Genomic DNA, 21,064 nt, shown 5'->3' with positions numbered 1-21,064 from the left:
TACACACATAGATCTAATTCTATTCAGCCTACTGAAACAGATTCCTCCATCCATGCTAAACAGTGCAGATGGATAAATCTCCCAATGCTGTTATTGTATAGCTGGCACCACCAACTTTCAAAATAACTGAACAGTGTCTGTTTCTGATTGGATGCAGCTGCTGTTTGACTGATCATTTTCCACATGGCTCTTTTGTTCTTTCAGTCGAAGGATGTGAGGCAGGAAGGTACAGACATGGCTTCCCACAAAGGGAATGTCACAAGGATCATGAGGAACCCTCTGAAATTCTCTGTGTATAGCCTCTTACTCTGCATAAATACAGTTGTGATGAGGGGTGTGCGTGTTGCTCAACTATGTAAGCATAAAGCACTGGAGTTAGAGTGAAGGAAGCAGCACTTTCATTAAGAGAAAAAGCCCATTTAAAGCATTTGTGAATGGGTCTGACACTCTATGCAAGAACCCCACCAAGGGTTCCTGGCTGTAAGCAGCGGGAAGCAGCCCCCTTGAAAGCAATGTGAGGCTGGCGGTTCCCACAGTTAATTGCAGCTGCTCGCATGTAATTGCAGACAATCTGCCTCCAGGGCCGATTGCTTGCAGGTGATCGCTGCATGAGCGATTGCATGCATGCCGCTGTCATTAGCTGGGAGAGCCATCAGCCTTCCATTACTTTCAAAAGGGCTGCCTCCCACAGCTAACCATTAGTGATGAGCCGAACACCCCCCTGTTTGGTTCGCACTAGAACATCTCGAACAGGGGAAATGTTCTAGCGCACATACGACCACGAACAATCACAAGTCCACATTTTAAGGCTTAAATGTAAGTGACTATTAATCACCCACTAGCCAAGGATTCAAACCCACAGCCTCTCACTTGCTAGTCTCTTATTCTAACAGCTATGCCACTGAGGCAGCTGAGTAACCTAAAACTCTCTCTGCCTAACAATTCTCTATCTGAGTTTGACAGCTCTTTTATAGGGCTCTGACATCACCAGCGCCCCATAATCCACTGCTCAGTTGCAGTGAATAAATTACTGACGTCACTTCAGAAGGGGCGGGACAATTAATAGGTTTTAATTAAAATCCATGATAAATATTAATCACCCGCTGGCCTGAAGATTCAAACTCACAGCCTTTCGTTTGCAAGCCCGTTATTCTACCAGCTAAGCCACCAAGCCATCCGATTAACCTTGGACTCTCTCTGGCTAACTAACTTCTATCTGAGTTTGACAGCTCTTTTTAATAGGGCTCTGACGTCGCCCTATTATCCTTTGCTTAGGTGCAGTGAATAAATTACAGGCGTCAATAATTTATTCACTGCACCTGAACAGTGCATTTTGGGACGGCTTGTGATGTCAGGTCCCCATATAAGAGCTGTCAAATTCAAAACAGCTCATTCCGCGGGAAGCGTCCGGAGAAGCAGGAGCTTCTTTTTTTCTATTTTTCGGGTGGACGGGCGACTGATCATCGGGGGACAGTATTTTTTTATTTTTTAATAAAAGACTTTTCCAAAACTGGCTTTTGTCATTATTTTTTTTGTATACTTTTTTCATGAATGGGTAGGGGTACCATGTACCCGATATATTCACATAGGGGGGGTGGGATCTGGGGGTCCCCTTGTTAAAGGGGGCTTCCAGATTCTGATAAGACTCCCACCCCCCCCCCCCCCCGCGCAGACCAGGCTGTGTGCTCGGATAAGGGTCTGGTATGGATTTTAGGGGGAACCCCACGCTGTTTTTTTTTTAATTTTGACACAGGGTTCCCCTTAAAATTCATACCAGACCCGAGGGGCCTGGTATGGACCCCACGCCGTTTTTTTCAGCAATACTGACATAAACTGATATAAACTGAAGTGCCTATATACATGGTGGCTGGCTTGGTGGCGTAGGTGGTAGAATACCAGGCTTGCAATGATAAGAGCTGTGAGTTAAATTCTGCCAGCCAGTGATTTTTTTATTGGAATTCAGAAGTCAGAGAGAGACCACGATAATGCGGGAACTCGAAGTTCCCACAAAGAAGCCCATTTGTTCGTCATTCGACGAACGAGCAAACAGCCAATGTTCGACTCGAACCCAAAGCTCATCCCTACTAACCATCAGGAACCCCCATTGGGGTTCTCACGTGTAATCGGTGTCGGGCTCATTTGCAAATGGTATTGTGGCCTAAAGGACTTTACAGAGATAAAAGTGCTTAAAGGTTTATTCTGGTAATTGTTTCACTTTTCTTCCAACAGACATTTTGCCATTGATTTTAACTGCTGAGGGAAGAACATATGCAGCAGTGTGGGGAAATAATGTCTTATTATTGTGTGAACATTTTGCATTTCCGCCTGCTGATGTTACCTGGTAAGTGATTTTTCACTTCTTTACTGAACCTCTTCTGTGATAGAGGGTAGCTATTCTTAAAGGAGAAGTATGGCCAAAGCTCTTTTGGCCATAATTCTTATTTAGGTGCCCGTATATCTGCACTCCTGTGACCCAGATTCAGCTGACAGTGGGCTAAAGTCCACTGTTGGCTGAAGTCCAGGCTTTGCAGGGATCCTGACAATAATGTCTATATCCTTCCAGATGCCTGAGCAACAGCTGGCTCAGCCTCTCAATGCCCTTCTGAGAGTCTGAGCCAGCTAGTCCCACTCAACATGTTTTCCTATGGACATTTTCAGTAATGAAGCCCACCATTCATTAGCTTAGAGGGGCTTTCAAATAAATGTACCCTATATGAAGAAAGAAAGAACAGCTATTTGTAATACTATAGATCCAGAGGACCCGTGAGTCACAGATTTTTAAAATGATAACACTATACCTTTAAACAGTCTAGGACTTCTCTTTTTTTGAGAAAAAAAACGTAGTCCTGTATGTTTTACATGTTTCAAATTTACATGGTGTCCTGGGCAAAAGCAGCAAGCATTGGTTATAAGGAGATAATAGATAATTTTGTGTTTAATACAACGAAAAGTTCCTAATACTGGAATATTTCACAAAACATTATGTTGCAAATCCAAAAACACAACCTAATATTTGCAAATGACATTTAGGCCTCATGCAAACTGGGTATTTAGCCCCAATGCATGAGGCTCCGGCATTTAGCTGCGGGCAGAATGTCTGGCTCCGCTGCTGGCAGCCTGTCAAACTCTATGAGAGGCTGATAGCTGTTGTAGCTGGAGGGTGCATTTAGTGATACCTACCATTAGGGCAGTATGCGCCCCGGGATGAATGCTTGAAATGCAAGCATTCTGTGGGGCTAAACGGTGTACCTGTGCCCTCGACCCACAGCAAAACGCCAGGAGCTTTATGCAGTGTGCATGAGGCCTTAAAATGAAGAATCACTATATTGAGTAACTTGCAAATGACGACAAGTCAAACATGTTCCCCGTCACTTATTGCATTTTTCAAGATATAGAAAAATATTATCTCTACTCTACCACTACATTCAAACCTGGGCTGCAAAATGTAGAATCAGCAGTTGCTCCAGCAGTATGTGATCTCAGCAATGACAGGCTTCACTGCTTTTCATTTTCGGTGGGGATCTATCCATCTGAGGAAGTCGTACAGCTGTTTAAAAAAGCATACACATTTATTTTTGTAAACCAGGTACCACGGGAAAAGAATAGTGCATCCTGTAAATGGACATCACACAATAGATGAACATGGAACTCTTCATATTCAGCAAGCAGAAGCACAAGATGCTGGCTCATATATTTGTGAAGTGTCAAACTCAAAAGGAAATGCTTCAATCATGGCCAATGTGATACTTCGAGGTACTGCCTAATTGTTACTAAGATAATATTCTTTAGCAATAGCACATCATATTCCGCAATACACTAAATTCCCCATATGCTCCTCCTCTCAGAACCTACAAGAGGATATGTGTCTCCTGAGCATCCATGGGTTAAGAGAGAACATAGTACAACCCTGACCTGTCATATTCATTGTGATCCTCATCTGCTTCCTTCTCGGACAATTAAATGGCAGAAGGATGGACAGGAATTAGAAGAGGACAACAAAAGGTATTACCATCTCATCCATCACATTTAGCTTTATAAAATTAATAACTTATGCTTTAACATCATGTTTGGCAGACTTTACTTATTTGTGCACCACCATCATCATCAATACAATACATTTGGGTGCCAGGAACATGGTGGAAAAAATTACCAGCTGAGCAGATGTGCTCACTCTCTGCTACTGATTTTGCAATGTGATGGTTTCACTGGTGACACTGGAGTGACCATATTGAGCCTTAAAATGGTTTCTAGGTTCTTCTAAATATCATCTACAGTGGGAAAAGTATCACCAGTGGTATAAATCCCACACATTTTTAGCACTGCTGTAGTGAAGTTATTGTTGATGTTTCACCATGTATTTCCCTTTGTGAGCTCATGTACAATGGTATGGTATATAAAACCTTTGTAATACCATAGCGCTAACATCATTGACATACAGTTAACTTCAGGATCCAGAAATCACCTTTAAATGTATCTAAAGCCAAAACTTTATTTAGTTCCATTGGGAAATGTCCCTTATTTTGTGTCCCAAAGATACAACAGCAAATCTTTCCAAAATGAGAAAAAGTTTCCCCTAGAACAGTTTTCGCTGGAAGAATCAATCCTTGGAAGATTTCCCCTCATCTCCTATACAACAATAGCATTTTCATTTTCCCTTCACCTTCTTTTTTTTTTTTACTTTTCTTTTTTTTCTTCTTTTTTTTTTTGTACCTTCACCTTCTGATAGTCACCAGTACACACAGAGGGCCAGTCTCCCAGCAGGGAAACAGGCAGCAAATAAACTGACAGAAAGGGGTTGATTTACTAAAATTACAACATCTGGTCCAGCTGTGCATTGAAGCCAATCAGCTGCCAACTTCAGCTTGTTCAATTGACAATAAAACCTGGAAACTAATTGGTTTCTATTAGGGATGCACCGATACCGATACGGGTATGAAATTATCATGGTAGTGTGTGTAACGTTACACCGACGCAGCGGTTACATTAAAACAGCTCGGCTACAACATGAATCATCCCCACTCCTACCCCTGTCACTTCCCTGATCTTGGCTAGTAAATGTAAAAGCGGCGGCGGGTGTATGGAATGTGAATCACGGAGATCTCGGCTCTGTGATCCGCTTTTACATTTAGTAGCCGACATCAGGGAAGTGACAGGGATAGGAGCGGAGATGATTGATGTTGCAGCCGAGGTGTTTTAATGTAACCGCCGCAACAGCTGATGCGGTGTAACGTTATAACACACATTCCATACCCTCCGAGCATGCGCACTAGTAAGCTCCTCAGCTGTTCGCTGACCGGAAGTGACGAGGGTATGAAATTTTCACGGGTAGGTTTTTTTCACGGAACACCGGCGGTGATGAGCCCTGCCTGCAGCTGCCATTTCCGGGTGTGACGGCTGTTGCTGGCTCTGGCCATCGATCTGGCATCCATTGGGCTCGCAGCCAGTCCCCATGGGGACCAGGGTTAGAAGCAACCATTCACTTCACCAGGTTCAGCAGAGTCAACTATGGAACCCATGAGTCACAGTGCCTCATTGGCACACTACCATCTACCTGTATGCTCTTGTGATCTATTTACCGAATGTCATCAGTCTGTTCAGTTTTCCAATAAATGATTGCTGCTTTGAACTTGTCTCTACCTACTTACTGAAACTGCTCTCCCTCTGCTGAATTTTGTGAGGTTGTCTAAACTGCCCACTAGTTCTACACACACACACACACACGCACAAACACACACACATTTCTTTGCAGTGTGATTTGCGCCAATTTTTTTTGCATTGACACAAATTGCACTGCAAAGTACCGGTACTTGGTATCAGCGAGTACTTGACCGAAAGTATCGGTACTCGTACTCGCCAATAAAAAATGATATCGGTGCAACCCTAGTTTCTTTGCAGAGCTGCACCACATTTTTCAGTCTCTAGCTTTAGTAAATCTACCTTAATGCGGCTTTAGATTAACTTTAATTAGACTTTTTTGTTTCTGAAAGATGGACTCTGAATGTTTTTGTTTGTAGGTTACTGCTGAGCCATTGCTATTTAGACTCTACATTTTAATAGGATACAATATAGATTTATTTAGCAAACAAGTACATTATTGATTTATGGAAAGCTTGTCAGGAAATGATGACTATACCCTTTCTTACTTCCCTTCTGCAGAATTCATGTGAAATCCAACATTCTGACAATCTACAATGTAAGCTGGGATGATGCAGGAACCTATTATTGCCTAGTAAGCACCTTACTGGATACCGTGACGGCAGAAGCCCATGTGACTGTGAGGGGTGCGTACTGTATCTGAGTTCTGAGATCTGCAGTGTCTGGTAGTGTGTTATTCTCTTTAGAAAACATCTGCAACAAGTTTTCACATTCTGTTCTGAATTTACAATAAAAAAGTTCTTTGAATGAAATCCATAGATTAGGTCACTTTTGCAATTGATCTGACAGATGGGTGTGTAAATTGGATTGTCATACATTTTAAGTTTTTACTAACTGGGTTGACAGTATACTATTTAACTATTTATTTTTAATTATTGTGATGTTAAGAAGTCTACACTGTCATGTTAGTACTATTGTTGGTTTACTGGATAATGTGCATCCACCCAAAGGCAAGTACACTCCGGAGTAGATTTACTAAAGGCAAATAGACTGTGCACTTTGCAAGTGCAGTTGTTCAAAGGGCTTAGTGAATGAGGGGGAGCTCTGCTGACTTCCATCATCTAATCATGTGCAAGCAAAAATTCCGTTTTTTTTATTTCCCTTTCATTTGATGGGTTATTTTTCACAAAGTAAAACTTCCCCCTATCTACTAAGCTCTGGAGCAACTGCACTTGCAAAGTGCATGGTCTTTTTGCCTTTAGTAAATCTTAGTCTCTCATTGTAAAAAAAAAATGTAGGTTCTTTATGGCTTTATCGGTACCAAAATGTACATGTGTTACTTGGTGTTCTTCCTGTAAGCTATGCAAGTGTTGGTACAGACAAAGCCATACAAAAACTAAATCAGCGATAGAATTTTTTCACAATCAGAGTATGTTTGCCTTTAGATAGATGCAGTTTATCCAGTAAACTAACACTAGCAAGAACAATGAAGGTTCCATCCATGGAGTTCAATTACATGATAATGCATACTTATTAACAAAACAATAAATGAAAAACTCTACGTCTGAGTTTGGAGTATCCACCAGATACCATTGCTTACCCCAAAGAAAAGAGATTGTATAAAGGGCAAGATGTTACTGAATAAAGATTTTGTTCATAAATTCTAAAGAGGTTCCTCATTCTATGCATCCCAGAAGGATGTTTCATGAAAATCATTTTTGTGTCTTTGTGTGGAGGCAGCCATCTTAGTAGAGGCAGGGTTTTGATTGTCATGTCAGAACCTCCAGCAAGGAAAACAGTGAACAGACCAGTAATGACAGCATCAACACTTTTACAAGCCTAACAGTCACAGGCAGTAGTGTCTCTAAAGCTAGCCATACATGGGTCAAAATTTAACTGGTTCAGTAGGGACCGGCCAAATTAAGATCCATGTATGGGCAGGCTGGCTGCACACAAGTCAATCGACTTGTATATAACCAGCCTGTCAGGTTTTTCCTGAACGATCAGTTCCATTGGCTCTAGCCGGCAACACTGACCATTGTATTCAGAGATTTCCCCTCTGTCAGAATACAATACCACAGTGGGAGGGATTCTCCCATCCACTTCGAATGCATGGATGGGGGAATTGAGCCATTTTCTTTTTGTTCAACCCGTTGAATGGAAAAAAATAAATAAATAATGTATGGGCTGTCTAAAACAGCAGATATACAGCTATGAGGCCGTAGGCACAGGATTACCCAGGCATTCACACATACCAGGAAGTACACTGCTTTTTTTTTTTTTTTTTTTAGGAAAAATTTAAAGTTAATGAAATTTTAGTTCTAATAAAACAAATCTGATTCTTTGAAAAGTATTTTTTATAGGGTGGTTGTGACCCCTGTATTCCCTATTCATTGGGCAGCTGTCTATGTTGTTAGCTCCTAGTAGAAAAGAGCTGCCATTGAGCAATGAGCAGTTAGCTGTCATTGCTGGGTCAATGAGCTGCAAGCAGGACATTTCTATATGCCCATCTTGGGTCAAAGAAACATCCCCACCCCTTTGTGTACATCAGCTGTGGGGCATGGAATCACCCACCTGCAACTCATTGCTCCACCAATGACAGCTAGCTTTCTGATTTTGAGGAACTTGGGCTCAGACCAAGCACATCAGTATACACTTGTAAATATTGAGCTGAATAAAGTTTTTTTTTTTTTTTACAATTTACATTTTTATCTTATGAATGAATGAATAAAAGAGAATCTCCTCTCTCTTCATGCTTTAAACATTTATCTAGAGAAGAGGTGGTGAGCTCAAGAGTGAGATAATTCAAATAGACAGAAGCATAACAGGTCTTCATTCATACGTAAAAGACATTTAGGGATCAACACATGTATGACCAACCTGTATGTACATACTATCTTAACTTTATTATTATCTCAATGACTTTTATTTCAGATGTTCCAATGCCCCCTGAAGAGCTGCGCTTTTTGGAAAAACATGACCGCAGTGTTTTGTTGTCGTGGACAGCGGGTGACAGTCACAACAGCCCCATCACAGGTCTGTCATCTTCTCTTAATGGCTAGTTTTAGTTTTGCTTGATTGCTGGCAATTTGGTTCAGTAGCTGACTTCTTGGATCTCTCTATTACATATACAGGCTGTGCATTGTGCATAGCAGTGCTACTATTATTGCAATTTAGTGCTTTGGTCAATGCAAGTCTGTCAACCTGCATAAATAGGTCAGTCCGCCCAAAAATGATAGTCAAATTATCTCTTTAATATTATCTTGTATCTGAGGTGTTCGAATAGTAGGATCTCTGCAACGAGTTCCCAGGGCTGCGCTATTTAAGGAAACCTATGCTGAAGGAGATATAGAGGTTGCTATTGCTGACCTTCTTCTAAAAATGCTAGTTGCCTAGCTGTCTTTAGCTGAAATACATTCTGAGTCACTGACCTGGAACAAGAGTGAAGGGTGAAAAAAGTGTGAAGTTGAAATTTCTGTTTTCCATACTTGTTCTAAGTCAGTAACTCAAAAGTACTAAAGCTGCTGCATTATCCTGACAAAGAGTCAACTTGTATTAGAGATCAATAATGGCCTGCATGCATCCTCATTGCAGACTAAAAGGGTTGATTTACTAAAGGAGTTTACTAAAGATGGATCAACTTGGGTACAACCAGCCTGCTGGATTTTACTTTGCGATTATCGCTAGCGGCTGGCATTTTTCTTTTTCATGGCATTTTTCTCCTGTTTTTTCCTGTGAGATCTACAATCAACTGCCGGACTGGGCAACGAGCTGGATATCTAGATCCAGTGGCCCCCCCCAGTCTCTCTAGCAAGCTTGCGCAAACCAGAGCTGAGTTGGCCGGGACATAGCCCCACTGGACGAGAGATGACCAGCGAAGTTAAACGCCTCACGAAGTTGCATACGACTGGGTCTTGGCCTTAGTCGCAGCGTTCCTCCTGGCCGACAGCCCCCCTATTTGAATGGTGAGGAGGTTCTGTCTAGAGTGGTGCCTGCCTGGTTCCTGGTATGTTGAGTAGCTGTCTCCCCTCTCCCCCTGGATGTGGTTTGGGGTCGAACCTTCAGGTTCCCCTCCTTTCCTCCAGACCCCTCTTTTGTTTGGTGGTCCCTGTGGGCCATCTTGGTCCCCCCCTCTGGGGGTAGCACGGTGGGTTGGCAGATGCTAGAGGATGGTGTGCTGCACTGTATCGATGGGGGATGGTGGGGCAGGGGGCCCCGCCACCAGGGGATGGGCTTCACGGCTGGGGAGGGGCGCTGGCCACTGATGGTGATCCTGTGCCCAGGTCCCCCCTTCCCATGGTGACTGTTGCCAGGGCTCCAGGGATCCCTCCTGGGTCCCTGGGAGCCTCGTGAATGCCATGTGTGGTGGAAATTTTGTCGTGGTAGGTGCCATTTCTTTGGGGACTGTGTGTTTCTTTAACCGGTGGCCATGTTTGTGTAGTCTGGCAGCACTGTTTGGTTGGTCCGGCGTGCATTAAAGAGCAGCGGTCATGACAGTGGAGCCTCTAGGCAGTTATTTTGGCTGGGGGAGCTCCTTCTTTTCCCCTGGTGTTGACTCCTAAGGGTTTTTTTTCCCTTGGATGCCACACATGGATTTTGAGCTGTCTCTGGTGCAGACCAGTGCTACCCAGTGGGGTGGTGAGTCTGGTGAGGTCCCTCCCTCTCTCTGCTGCAGGTTATGGGGTACTCTGCGTGCTGGTGCCCCAGTGCTGTTACTGGTGGGGTGGGGGTGTCCCAAAGCAGTGCTAGACACTTTTTTGTGGTGGGTTCCCCCTTTTTACTCTATGAAGTCTCAGGAGCATGTTTCCCCACCTGACCCCCTCTCGGAGGCAGCAGGCCCCTCGGGGTCCCAGCCATCCACTGATTTACTGACAGCGGTCCTGGAGTCCTTCATTTCCCGGGTGGAGGTGGCCTTTGGATGGCAGGCTAGCAAAAAGCAGATTGGAGCATACCAAATGCCCCTTTGTGGTTCCTAAACGCTTTGCTGTGAGGTACCCCTTTGAGGAGTCACTTCTCAAGAAGTGGACTGTCCTACCAGTGGTGAACCCCCCTGTCTTCAGGTTTAACAAAGCAACCAGGATTCCAGTAGAGGAATCTCCGGCTTTTAAAGAGCCGGCTGACAGGAAGGGGGAGTCTGTGGTCTGCAATATGTGCACTATTGTTGGTTTGGTGCTGAGGCCTGTCCTGCCCATTGCGTTGGTGTCGCAAACACTAACTGAGTGTGCTAAATTTCTTCACCCTGATCTAGAGGGTGAGCAGATTCCGCCTGCTTTTGCTGAGTGTGCAGACCAGTTGGTCCAGGGGCTGTAGTTTGTCTGCGATGCCTCTTTGGATGCAGCTTCCCTGATTTTTAAGCTATCTGTTTTGGCAGTGATGCTTAGGCATGTATTGTGGCTTTAGTGTTGCACTGCGGACCAGACTTCTAAAAAAGCTCTGACTGATTTACCCTTTCAAGGCAATCTCCTGTTTGGAGCTACCCTAGATTACATCGTTAAGAGTCTCACAAAGGGGAAGAGTACCTTTCTTCCACAGTCTAGGAAGGTAAAAGAACCTCTTTGCAGACGTGGCCCGTCTTTCTTGTTTTTTTGTGCTTTAAGATCCACTGACAAGGGTTCAAAACCAGTGGCGGCCTGTGCATAGGGGGCGCCAGGGCGCCGCCCCCCCCCTAAAAAAAAGAAAAATAAAATTACAAAAAAAGCAATAAAGTTTAAAAAAAAAATTGCGTTCGCCGGCCTATGTGGAGGCTGTGGGGGTGGGGGGGTGGTGTTTACGATCCAGAAAGGCACCGATTGGCTGCCTTTTGGGGGCGTAACCTGGGCGCAGGGCACAGCGCTAGGACACCCCCACTTTCATGATATCCTGGCTGTGATTGGTCCAGTCTCCAGCCTGGACCAATCATCATCCAGGACATCCCGCTGACGTCGCAATGGGGGCGGTGCCGGTGCGTGCATCAGTCACTCACCGTCACCGCCGCTTACCTTCCTGCCGGTTCCCGCCGGTTCCCACCGGTTCCCACCGCAGAGAAGAGGAGAGGCCGAGACGAGGGAGAAGCCGCTCACCTTCCTGCCGCCGCAGAAGAGGACGAAGTATCGAGGAGGGGAGAAGCCGCCGCTGGGAGCCGAGCCGAGCCGCCGCCAGGTAAGTGCATTAAATTGAAGGGAGCACGCACGCTGGTCTCTGCATTGATTGGGAGACAATGCTGTGGGCACTCTGCAATCATTGGGGTACAATGCTGTGGGCACTCTGCAATCATTGGGGTACAATGCTGTGGCACTCTGCAATCATTGGGGTACAATGCTGTGGGCACTCTGCAATCATTGGGGTACAATGCTGTGGCACTCTGCAATCATTGGGGTACAATGCTGTGGGCACTCTGCAATCATTGGGGTACAATGCTGTGGGCACTCTGCAATCATTGGCGTACAATGCTGTGGCACTCTGCAATCATTGGGGTACAATGCTGTGGCACTCTGCAATGATTGGGGGACAATGCTGTGGGCACTCGGCTATCATTGGGGTACAATGCTGTGGCACTCTGCAATCATTGGGGTACAATGCTGTGGGCACTCTGCAATCATTGGAGTACAATGCTGTGGCACTCTGCAATCATTGGGGTACAATGCTGTGGCGCTCTGCAATCATTGGGGACAATGCTGTGGCGCTCTGCAATCATTGGGGACAATGCTGTGGCGCTCTGCAGTGATTGGGGACAATGCTGTGGCGCTCTGCAGTGATTGGGGACAATGCTGTGGCGCTCTGCATTGAAAGGGGCTTGCACGCTGAACTCTGCATTGATGGGGGCACGGAACAGTGTTCATTGCATTGAAGGGGGCACAGCACAGTTGCATTGAAGGGGGCACGCACACTGAACTCTGCATTGTGGGGGCACAGCACAGTGTTCATTGCATTGAAGGGGGCACCGTACAGTGTTTATTGCATTGAAGGGGGCACAGCACATTGTTCATTGCATTGAAGGGGGCACAGCACAGTTGCATTGAAGGGGGCATGCACGCTGAACTCTGCATTGTGGGGGCACAGCACAGTGTTCATTGCATTGAAGGGGGTCACAGCACAGTGTTTATTGCATTGAAGGGGGCACAGCACATTGTTCATTGCATTGAAGGGGGCACAGCACAGTTGCATTGAAGGGGGCATGCACGCTGAACTCTGCATTGTGGGGGCACAGCACAGTGTTCATTGCATTGAAGGGGGCACAGCACAGTGTTTATTGCATTGAAGGGGGCACAGCACAGTGTTTATTGCATTGAAGGGGGCATAGCACAGTGTTCATTGCATTGAAGGGGGCACAGTGTTTATTGCATTGAAGGGGGCACGCACGCTGATCTCTGCATTAAACGGGGCACGCACGCTGGTCTCTGCATTGAAAGGGGGCATGTACACTGGTCTCTGCATTGAAAGGGGGCATGTACGTTGGTCTCTGCAATGAAAGGGGGCATGTACGCTGGTCACTGCATTGAAAGGGGGCATGTACGCTGGTCTCTGCATTGAAAGGGGGCATATACCATCTCCTGTACCATGACCTGTGACATGCCTATACCATATCTGTGCCATGCCTATACCATATCTGTGCCATGCCTATACCATATCTGTGCCATGCCTATACCATCTCCTGTACCATCACCTGTGCCATGCCTGTACCATCACCTATGCCATGCCTATACCATCACCTGTGCCATGCCTGTACCATGACTTCAAAGTCACGCAATTTTTTACTGCGTTTTTTGGCGCGAAGCAATACCTATTACATTTTTCTTTTTGCGCCCCCCCAAAAATTTTGAGCACCAGCCGCCACTGATTCAGACCCTGAATAAGTTCAGTTGGCTTCTAAATTAATAGAATTACGTCCAGAAAATTGGATTATCTGGGTCTGACTCTGAATTCTTCTCTCGCCAGAGTGCTCCATCCTCTGGACAAACACCAGAAGCGGCTTTCTGCAAATCCATCTACTGCTGTTCAGCAGGTGGTCCTCCCTCCGGACCTGCATGCAGGTGCTTGGCCTGATGGTATCTACCTTCAAGGCAAGTCTATTTGCACAGTTCCATACAAGGTCTCTTCAAAGGGAGATCCTGGGGAAATGGGACAAGTGTCCGAGGTCTCTGGACAATCAGATTCGGCTGAGCTGGGAAACCAGGAGGTCCCTGGTCTGGTGGCTTTGCTCTCCGGCTCTTCGGCAGGGCAAATTGCTTCTCCCCTTGTGTTGGACAATGGTCTGTTCGAGTGGGGAGGTGTCTAGGGTTGTTGAACACTGGAGAAGTCCAGACTACCGAGCAATGTCTTAGAACTTCGGACTGCAGGGGCTCCCGGTACGGATCCAGTCGGACAATGCCACAGCTGTGGCTTATGTCAATCACCAGTGCGGAACAAAGAGTGTGTTGACTGCCTTGGACGTAGCCGGCATCCTCCAGTGGGCAGAACGCTTCATTTCAGCACTCCCCGCCATACACATTCTAGGAGTGGAAAACTGGCAGGCCGACTATCTCAGTCGCCAGATGTTGGACAAAGGGGAGTGGTACCTTCATCTGGTTGTGTTACATCAGATATGTCTCCAGTGGGGCACCCCCGAGGTAGATCTGTTGGCATCTCGGCTCAATAGGAAGGTACCGAGGTTTGTGGCAATGTCAAAGTATCCTCTGGTGGACACCACAGACGCTCGTGTGGCCCTGTGGGGTCAGTATCATCTGATGTACGCCTTTCCTCCTCCGGCTTTTGCGCAGGATTGAGGCTGAAGAGATTCCAGTCATTCTAGTAGCCCTGGACTGGCCTCGTTGGTCTTGGTACGCCGATCGGGTGCAATTGGTTGCCAACGTCGCTGGGGGACTGCCTCTCAGGGAGGATCTGCTGTCCTAAGGGCTGATCTTTTATCCTGCTTTACAGTCGCTGGCTTTGACAGCCTGGTTGTTGAAAACCAGGTGCTAAAGGATAGAGGTTTGACTGGGTCAGTGATTCCAATGCTGCTGAAGGCTAGGAAGTCTACCTCTAGGAAGATCTACTATCGTACGTGGAAAGCATACCTTTCCTGGTGTGAGTCGATCGGTGTTCACCCTCCTTCTTTTTTGGTGGCTCGGATTTTTACCTTCCTTCCATGAGGTGTTGAGCAGAAATTGGCCTTGAGTACCATCAAGGGCCAGGTGTCAGCCTTGGCGGTCTTCTTTCAGCGACCCCTGGCCACGCACTCCCTGGTCTGTACTTTTATTCAAGGGGTTTGACATCTGACTCCACCGGTGCGGTCTCCTCTACCACCGTGGGATTTAAACTCGGTGCTTTCAGTTCTCCAGAAGCTTCCCTTTGAAAATATTCAGGAGATTCCCCTGCTTATGCTGTCCCAGAAGGTGGTCTTTTTGGTGGCTTTCACCTCTGCTTGCAGGGTGTCGTAGCTGGCGGCCTTTTCTTGTTGTAGCTTCTACTTGGTGGTCCACAAAGATAAGGTGGTTCTTCGCCCATGTCCATCGTTCCTTCCTAAGGTAGTCTTTGATTTACATTTGAATGAAGACATTGTGTCCCAGGCAAAAACATCCTAAGGAATTTGCGTTGCATGCCCTAGATGTGGTTCGGGTGATTCGGGTGTCAGACTCACTGTTTGTGATCATGGACGGGCCAAAAAAGGGCTGTCTGGTTCTTCTGCGACCATTTCAAGATGGATCAGACAGACAGTGACTCAGGCTTATTCTATCAAGGGTCTGGTCCCTCCTTTCCCCGTAATTGTGCACTCTACTCGGGTGCTTAGTGCTTCTTGGGCCTTCCATCATCAGGCTTCAGTGGCTCACTTTCACTAAATTCTACAAAGTGCACCATCTACGGGTGCTTCCTTTGGCTGCAAGGTTTTGCAGGCTGCTGTTTAGAGGCTCTGTTCCCTCTTTGGGGGTGTTTTGTTCAGGTTGGGCTCCAGTTATTTTTTTGTTAAGCTCCTGTTACCTGGTTGGCTATTGTGTTTAGCCTTGGGATTTGTTGTTGTGCCACTCCTCATGTTTGGCACTGCTTGGGTATATCCCTATGGTTCTGAATAACGCAGAAGCTGTGTCCCTCAATGAATGAAAGAGAAAATGGGATTTTTGACTTACCATAAAATCCATTTCTCTGAGTTCATTGACTGACACAGCACCCACCCCGCTATGGAGTTGCAATACTTCTTACACTGTTTGTTATAAAATGAAAGGCCTATTGCAGAGAGGGGGATATATGACTAGCACTGCCCATAGAAGCAGCCAAGTCTTTTTTCTGCCTAGTGTCCTACTCTTGTAGGGGGCAATATAACCCTACTAGACATTAAGCCCGTTAAATTAACGGGCGCTAGAACATATGTGGTCAAACACTTGTAAAAACAGACATCGGGGACATGTGCAGAGCTGACTGAGCGGCTCTCGCTTATCTCCTTCTTTTTTTCTAACAACGCGAGAGCCACATGACGTAGCCAGCTCTGCGCATAGCGTCCCTGTTGCCCTAGCAACATCGGGGACATGCGCAGAGCTGATCAAGTGGCTCTCGCGTGACATCGCTCGCCCGCCGCCACTTGTAACGCCCGCTGCAGCTTAGCAGTAAGTCCACGCGAGCGCACACCCGCCGCGTGCCCGCGCACACCCGCCGCTTCAACAGTTTCGCCCGGTGTTCTATCAGATTTCCCTACCCCATCAGATTTCCCTACCTACATCATTTCCGGTTGAGATCAGCTGTGGATTCGTCATGCAGCAGCTTGTAGCCACGTCACACGTCCTATTGGGCATGCGCAGAATAGGTATGGAATTATGATAGCATCGTAAGGGGTCAGACAAAAGTCCTAGTGTGCATGCGCCGGCGCATGCGCACCAACGGGTCGGGCAGCGGGATCTCTTATAACAAACATCCATCCAATCTCCGTGGCACACACTGCGCTGACCCGACACTGCACTGACCCGACAATCCAATCCCCATGCCCCACACTGCGCCGACCCGACAATGAGACAGTGGGCATGCGCGTGTGGGTAGGGAATAGGATTGTCTGATCGGTGCAGTGTGTGCCATGGAGATGGGATGTATGTTTGTTATAAGAGATGGCGCTGCCCGATCCGTTGGTGCGCATGAGCCCGCTCATGCGCAGTAGGACTTGTGCCTCAGCCCTTACGATGTTATCAAAATTCCCTACCTATTCTGTGCATGCGCAGTAAGACGATTGACGCAACTACAGCTGGTGCATGACGAACCTGCACCGTAAATGACGTAGGTTGGGAAATCTGATGGGGTAGGGTTTACTGACAGAACACCGGCTGCCAATGTTCCCTCTAATTTGCAGAGTGCCCACAGCATTGTCCCCAATCAATGCAGAGTGCCACAGCATTGCCCCCTATCAATTGCAGAGTGCCACAGCATTGCCCCCAATCAATTGCAGAGTGCCACAGCATTGCCCCCAATCAATTGCAGAGTGCCACAGCATTGCCCCTAATCAATTGCAGAGTGCCCACAGCATTGCCCCCAATCAATTGCAGAGTGCCACAGCATGGCCCCCCAATCAATTGCAGAGTGCCCACAGCATTGCCCCCAATCAATGCAGAGTGCCACAGCATTGCCCCAATCATTTGCAGAGTGCCACAGCATTGCCCCCAATCAATGCAGAGTGACACAGCATTGCCCCCAATCAATTGCAGAGTGCCACGGCATTGCCCCCAATCAATTGCGGAGTGCCACAGCATTGCCCCCAATCAATTGCAGAGTGCCCACAGCATTACCCCCAATCAATTGCAGAGTGCCACAGCATTGCCCCCAATCAATTGCAGAGTGCCCGCAGCAATGCCCCCAATCAATGCAGAGTGCCAAAGCATTGCTCCCAATCAATGCAGAGTGCCACAACATTGCCCCCAATCAATGCAGAGTGCCACAGCATTGCCCCCAATCAATTGCAGAGTGCCACAGCATTGCCCCCAATCAATTGCAGAGTGCCACAGCATTGCCCCCAATCAATTGCAGAGTGCCACAGCATTGCCCCCAATCAATTGCAGAGTGCCCACAGCATTGCCCCCAATCAATTGCAGAGTGCCCACAGCATTGCCCCCAATCAATTGCAGAGTGCCCACAGCATTGCCCCCAATCAATTGCAGAGTGCCCACAGCATTGCCCCCAATCAATTGCAGAGCGCCCACAGCATTGCCCCCAATAAATTGCAGAGCGCCCACAGCATTGTCCCCAATCAATTGCAGAGTGCCCACAGCAATGCCCCCAATCAATTGCAGAGTGCCCACAGCAATGCCCCCAATCAATGCAGAGTGCCACAGCATTGCCCCCAGTCAAAGCAGTGTGCCGACAGGACAGCGTCATTGGTGGCGACCTTCCCCTTGGCTCTCATGCCCTTGGCTTGTAGGACGGTGACCTGGACGTGTGTGGGGAATCAAGTCTGTGACTGCTGGGCGAGAGCCATGGTGCCGATACCGGAGAGAAGTGTGTGAGAGGACTGTGGGGCGGGGGTGCTAATCTAGACTCCGCACAACGGGGGGCGGGGATACCTCCTGTATCTCCTCCCACCCACAAACAGGTGACTGCCCACTCCAGACATGGCACCTGTCGCCTAGCAACGTCACCCGTACTCACTGAGCACGTGATCGGAACGCCAGCCAATCCTGAGGAGGATGCCAAAAGGTGGACGGGTATCTGCTCCTGTACGCGCCCACCCAGCGCCGGCCGCCCGAAGTCTCTGCGTCCCAACGGCTGTCCGTGGGGCACATGCGCAGTAGCGCAATCCCACGGACACAGGGACACTGGACACAGAGACAGTTGGATTTTATTATTATAGATGGTTCAGAATATGGAAAGCTGTGTCCATCAATTAACTCAGAGAAAATGGATTTTATGTAAGTACAAAAATCCCAATTTTTTAATTTTTTTAGTTAACCCATACTTTGAAAATGAATTGTGCCACAATTAATATTTCAGCATAATTCTTTAATAAAGAGAAAAAAAACAAACAAAGAGAGATGAGCAGAACAGGAAAAAGTGAAAGCTATAAGGAAAACACATACTACTACTACACATACTACTGTCTGCAGGGCCCCTAAGATCCACAGAAACTGCTAAAGGATCACAGGCTGTGCACCAGGGCTCTACAGTAACTTCTAAGCAGTTATTTGCAAAAATGTCAGTTAATGTGACACAACTTTGGCAATTCCAACTGAGCCCACAATGACAAAATGCATAAATGCAGAATACCTTTAGTGCCGGTTCACATTAGTGCGATGACAGAGATTGCATGTAATTCGGAGCGCACTGCTCCTAAAATTACATGCGATCTCTGTGCGGTGCAAATTCAGCCATACAGTTTGTATGGCTGAATTTGCACCGCAATCGCACTAAAAGATGCATAGGACCCTTTTTTTGGTCCGCAACAGAATCAGATCTCATGGTGGTTCACACTAGTGCGATCCGATTCTGTGCGAACTTACAGATCGCACTGCAATATACGATCTTATCTGGGGGTGTCGTTAACTTTTAATTGACACCCCCAGCGTATCGCATATGGCGGTGTGAACTGCCAGGGGTGCGGATGCGATGCGGGAACACGCTGTATATTCGCAGCGTTCCCGCATCGCTCAAATGTGAACCGGCAGTTCGTGTAAATCACATGTCAGAACATTCCGTAGATCCATACTACTAAGTTCTATGAAGTTATGTCTTGTCTTTCCTTGCAAGAGTTCCGCCTAGTGAAAAAAAATTAAAAGTCAGCATCTACAAATACTGCAGCTGCTGATTTTTAATATATAGACACTTACCTGTCCAGGGAGCCCGCAATGTCAGCACCCCAGATGATTTTTGGATCGCCTGCCGGGTGCTGCCGCCGCCATTCTTTATAAGGGAAATCCGGCAATTAAGCCTTTCGCCTTCACAGCTGGTTCCCTACTGCGCATGCGCCAAGTGCACTACGCATTCTCTTAGGTTCGGCAGCGGGGGAAGGAGGAGGACGGATCTTCTGGTGGACGGTGCCGTGGCGCTGTCTCCCGGAAGTGGGGAAGGGTACCTGTCAAAAACAGGTACCCGTTCTCCCCTCCCCTCTAAAAGGTGCCAAATGTGGGGAGGAAGCAAATGAGCACAAGTTCCACTTGTTCCACTCTTCCACTCACAAGTTCCACTCTCCCGGAAGTGGGGAAGGGTACCTGTCAAAAACAGGTACCCGTTCTCCCCTCCCCTCTAAAAGGTGCCAAATGTGGGGAGGAAGCAAATGAGCACAAGTTCCACTTTTGAGTGGAACTCCGCTTTAAAGTGGTACTCAATCTTCACTGCCACCCCCCCCCCCCCCCAAATTTTTTCAAGCACGTACTCATGCACTCAGGGTTGTCTCACTGCTCTCTGTTGTTTAGATGCTAAATAGCAGGTTTTGCACAGCCATTTAGGTCTGCTTCGACTGCCTGCCTCTTTTGGATGCAGTCAGCCAGCTCTGATGATGTAGCAGACCTGTCCCTTCCCATCAGCTTGTCCTCCAGACTGCCCCTGATCTCTCTGTGTGCCGATCCTGCAGCCTCCTGGGAAATGGGATGTACTGTAAGTATCCCAGGAGGCTGCAGGACAAGGTACATATCACCTTTGCCTAGGGGAGAATGATGGCGGAGGGCAGGGCCAACAATTTTTAAAAATGTAAACAGATATGAAAAAAAATGTCCTGCAATTATTTTTGGGGGGAGGGGTGGGGGTTGTTAAAGCAGAACTAACTCCCTTTTGGAAGTTTTATTCAGCTTCAGTTTTTGAAAGGAGTGAATAGTCAGCAATGGTATTCTCCATGTTATACTTATCTTCTTCTAGGTCACTGGCTCACAAACTAGTATATGAAGACACAACTTTAGGACTTTAAAAAACAAGTCAACATTGGCAGCTGCCATAATTCTATCCCGAGAGATTTTCAACATTTTTGACAACAGAGACATTACAGCTTAGTGATATCTACAATCTTTCTTCTCAGAGTTCCTCATCCAGTCAGTAAAGAGTACTGAAGAACCAGGACAATGGGAGGATGAAACCACCGTCCCTGGAAATGTCACCATAGTGCAATTATATCTCAGTCCTTATTTTAACTACCAGTTTCGTGTGCTTGCTGTGAATGGAATCGGAAAAAGCCCTCCAAGTGTTGCATCTGAGATTTTTAGTACGCCACCAGCAGGTAAACATTTTAATTTGCAATTTTCAATGCGCACAAGTGGCTATTTGAATCTTGCTTCTTCTTCCTAACTGGAAGTAAGTCAATGTGCATGCTTTCTGATTAGAGGTGGCAATGGACGATTACAACATCCATGTGATCTTTATGTAAATGGTCCTGGGATCAACATACATTACCGTACTAGTGTTTATGCCATATGCAAACCAACCATCCATCGGCCAGCCATATTTCTGGGCAACAGAGGGTTCATTCTAGATAAACCAATCCTAGGATAATCATTTTGTGTGTGAGATCGGTTGGCTGGGGTCAGGCAACAATGGGGACTTTGAAGTCATGTTTGTTATT

The 21,064-nt window shown here is 46.8% G+C and overlaps 1 protein-coding gene across 4 annotated transcripts in view; it reads left to right on the top strand.

Annotated features, from left to right (window-relative positions):
• The window catches only part of CHL1 (cell adhesion molecule L1 like), a 261,925-nt gene that overhangs the window by 202,211 nt on the left and 38,650 nt on the right, over window positions 1–21,064 (top strand). For all 4 annotated transcript variants that reach the window (XM_082265850.1, XM_082265848.1, XM_082265851.1 and 1 more), the window contains 6 exons: window positions 2,230–2,341; window positions 3,587–3,753; window positions 3,846–4,002; window positions 6,157–6,281; window positions 8,530–8,631; window positions 20,525–20,722. In XM_082265850.1, the coding sequence (XP_082121976.1) occupies window positions 2,230–2,341; window positions 3,587–3,753; window positions 3,846–4,002; window positions 6,157–6,281; window positions 8,530–8,631; window positions 20,525–20,722 (861 nt within the window). The remainder of the gene's footprint in view (window positions 1–2,229; window positions 2,342–3,586; window positions 3,754–3,845; window positions 4,003–6,156; window positions 6,282–8,529; window positions 8,632–20,524; window positions 20,723–21,064) is intronic.

This window comes from Pelophylax lessonae (assembly GCF_965119305.1).
Source record: "Pelophylax lessonae genome assembly, chromosome: 8".
Lineage (NCBI taxonomy): Eukaryota > Metazoa > Chordata > Amphibia > Anura > Ranidae > Pelophylax > Pelophylax lessonae.
This window is presented reverse-complemented; position numbering and strand designations above follow the sequence as displayed.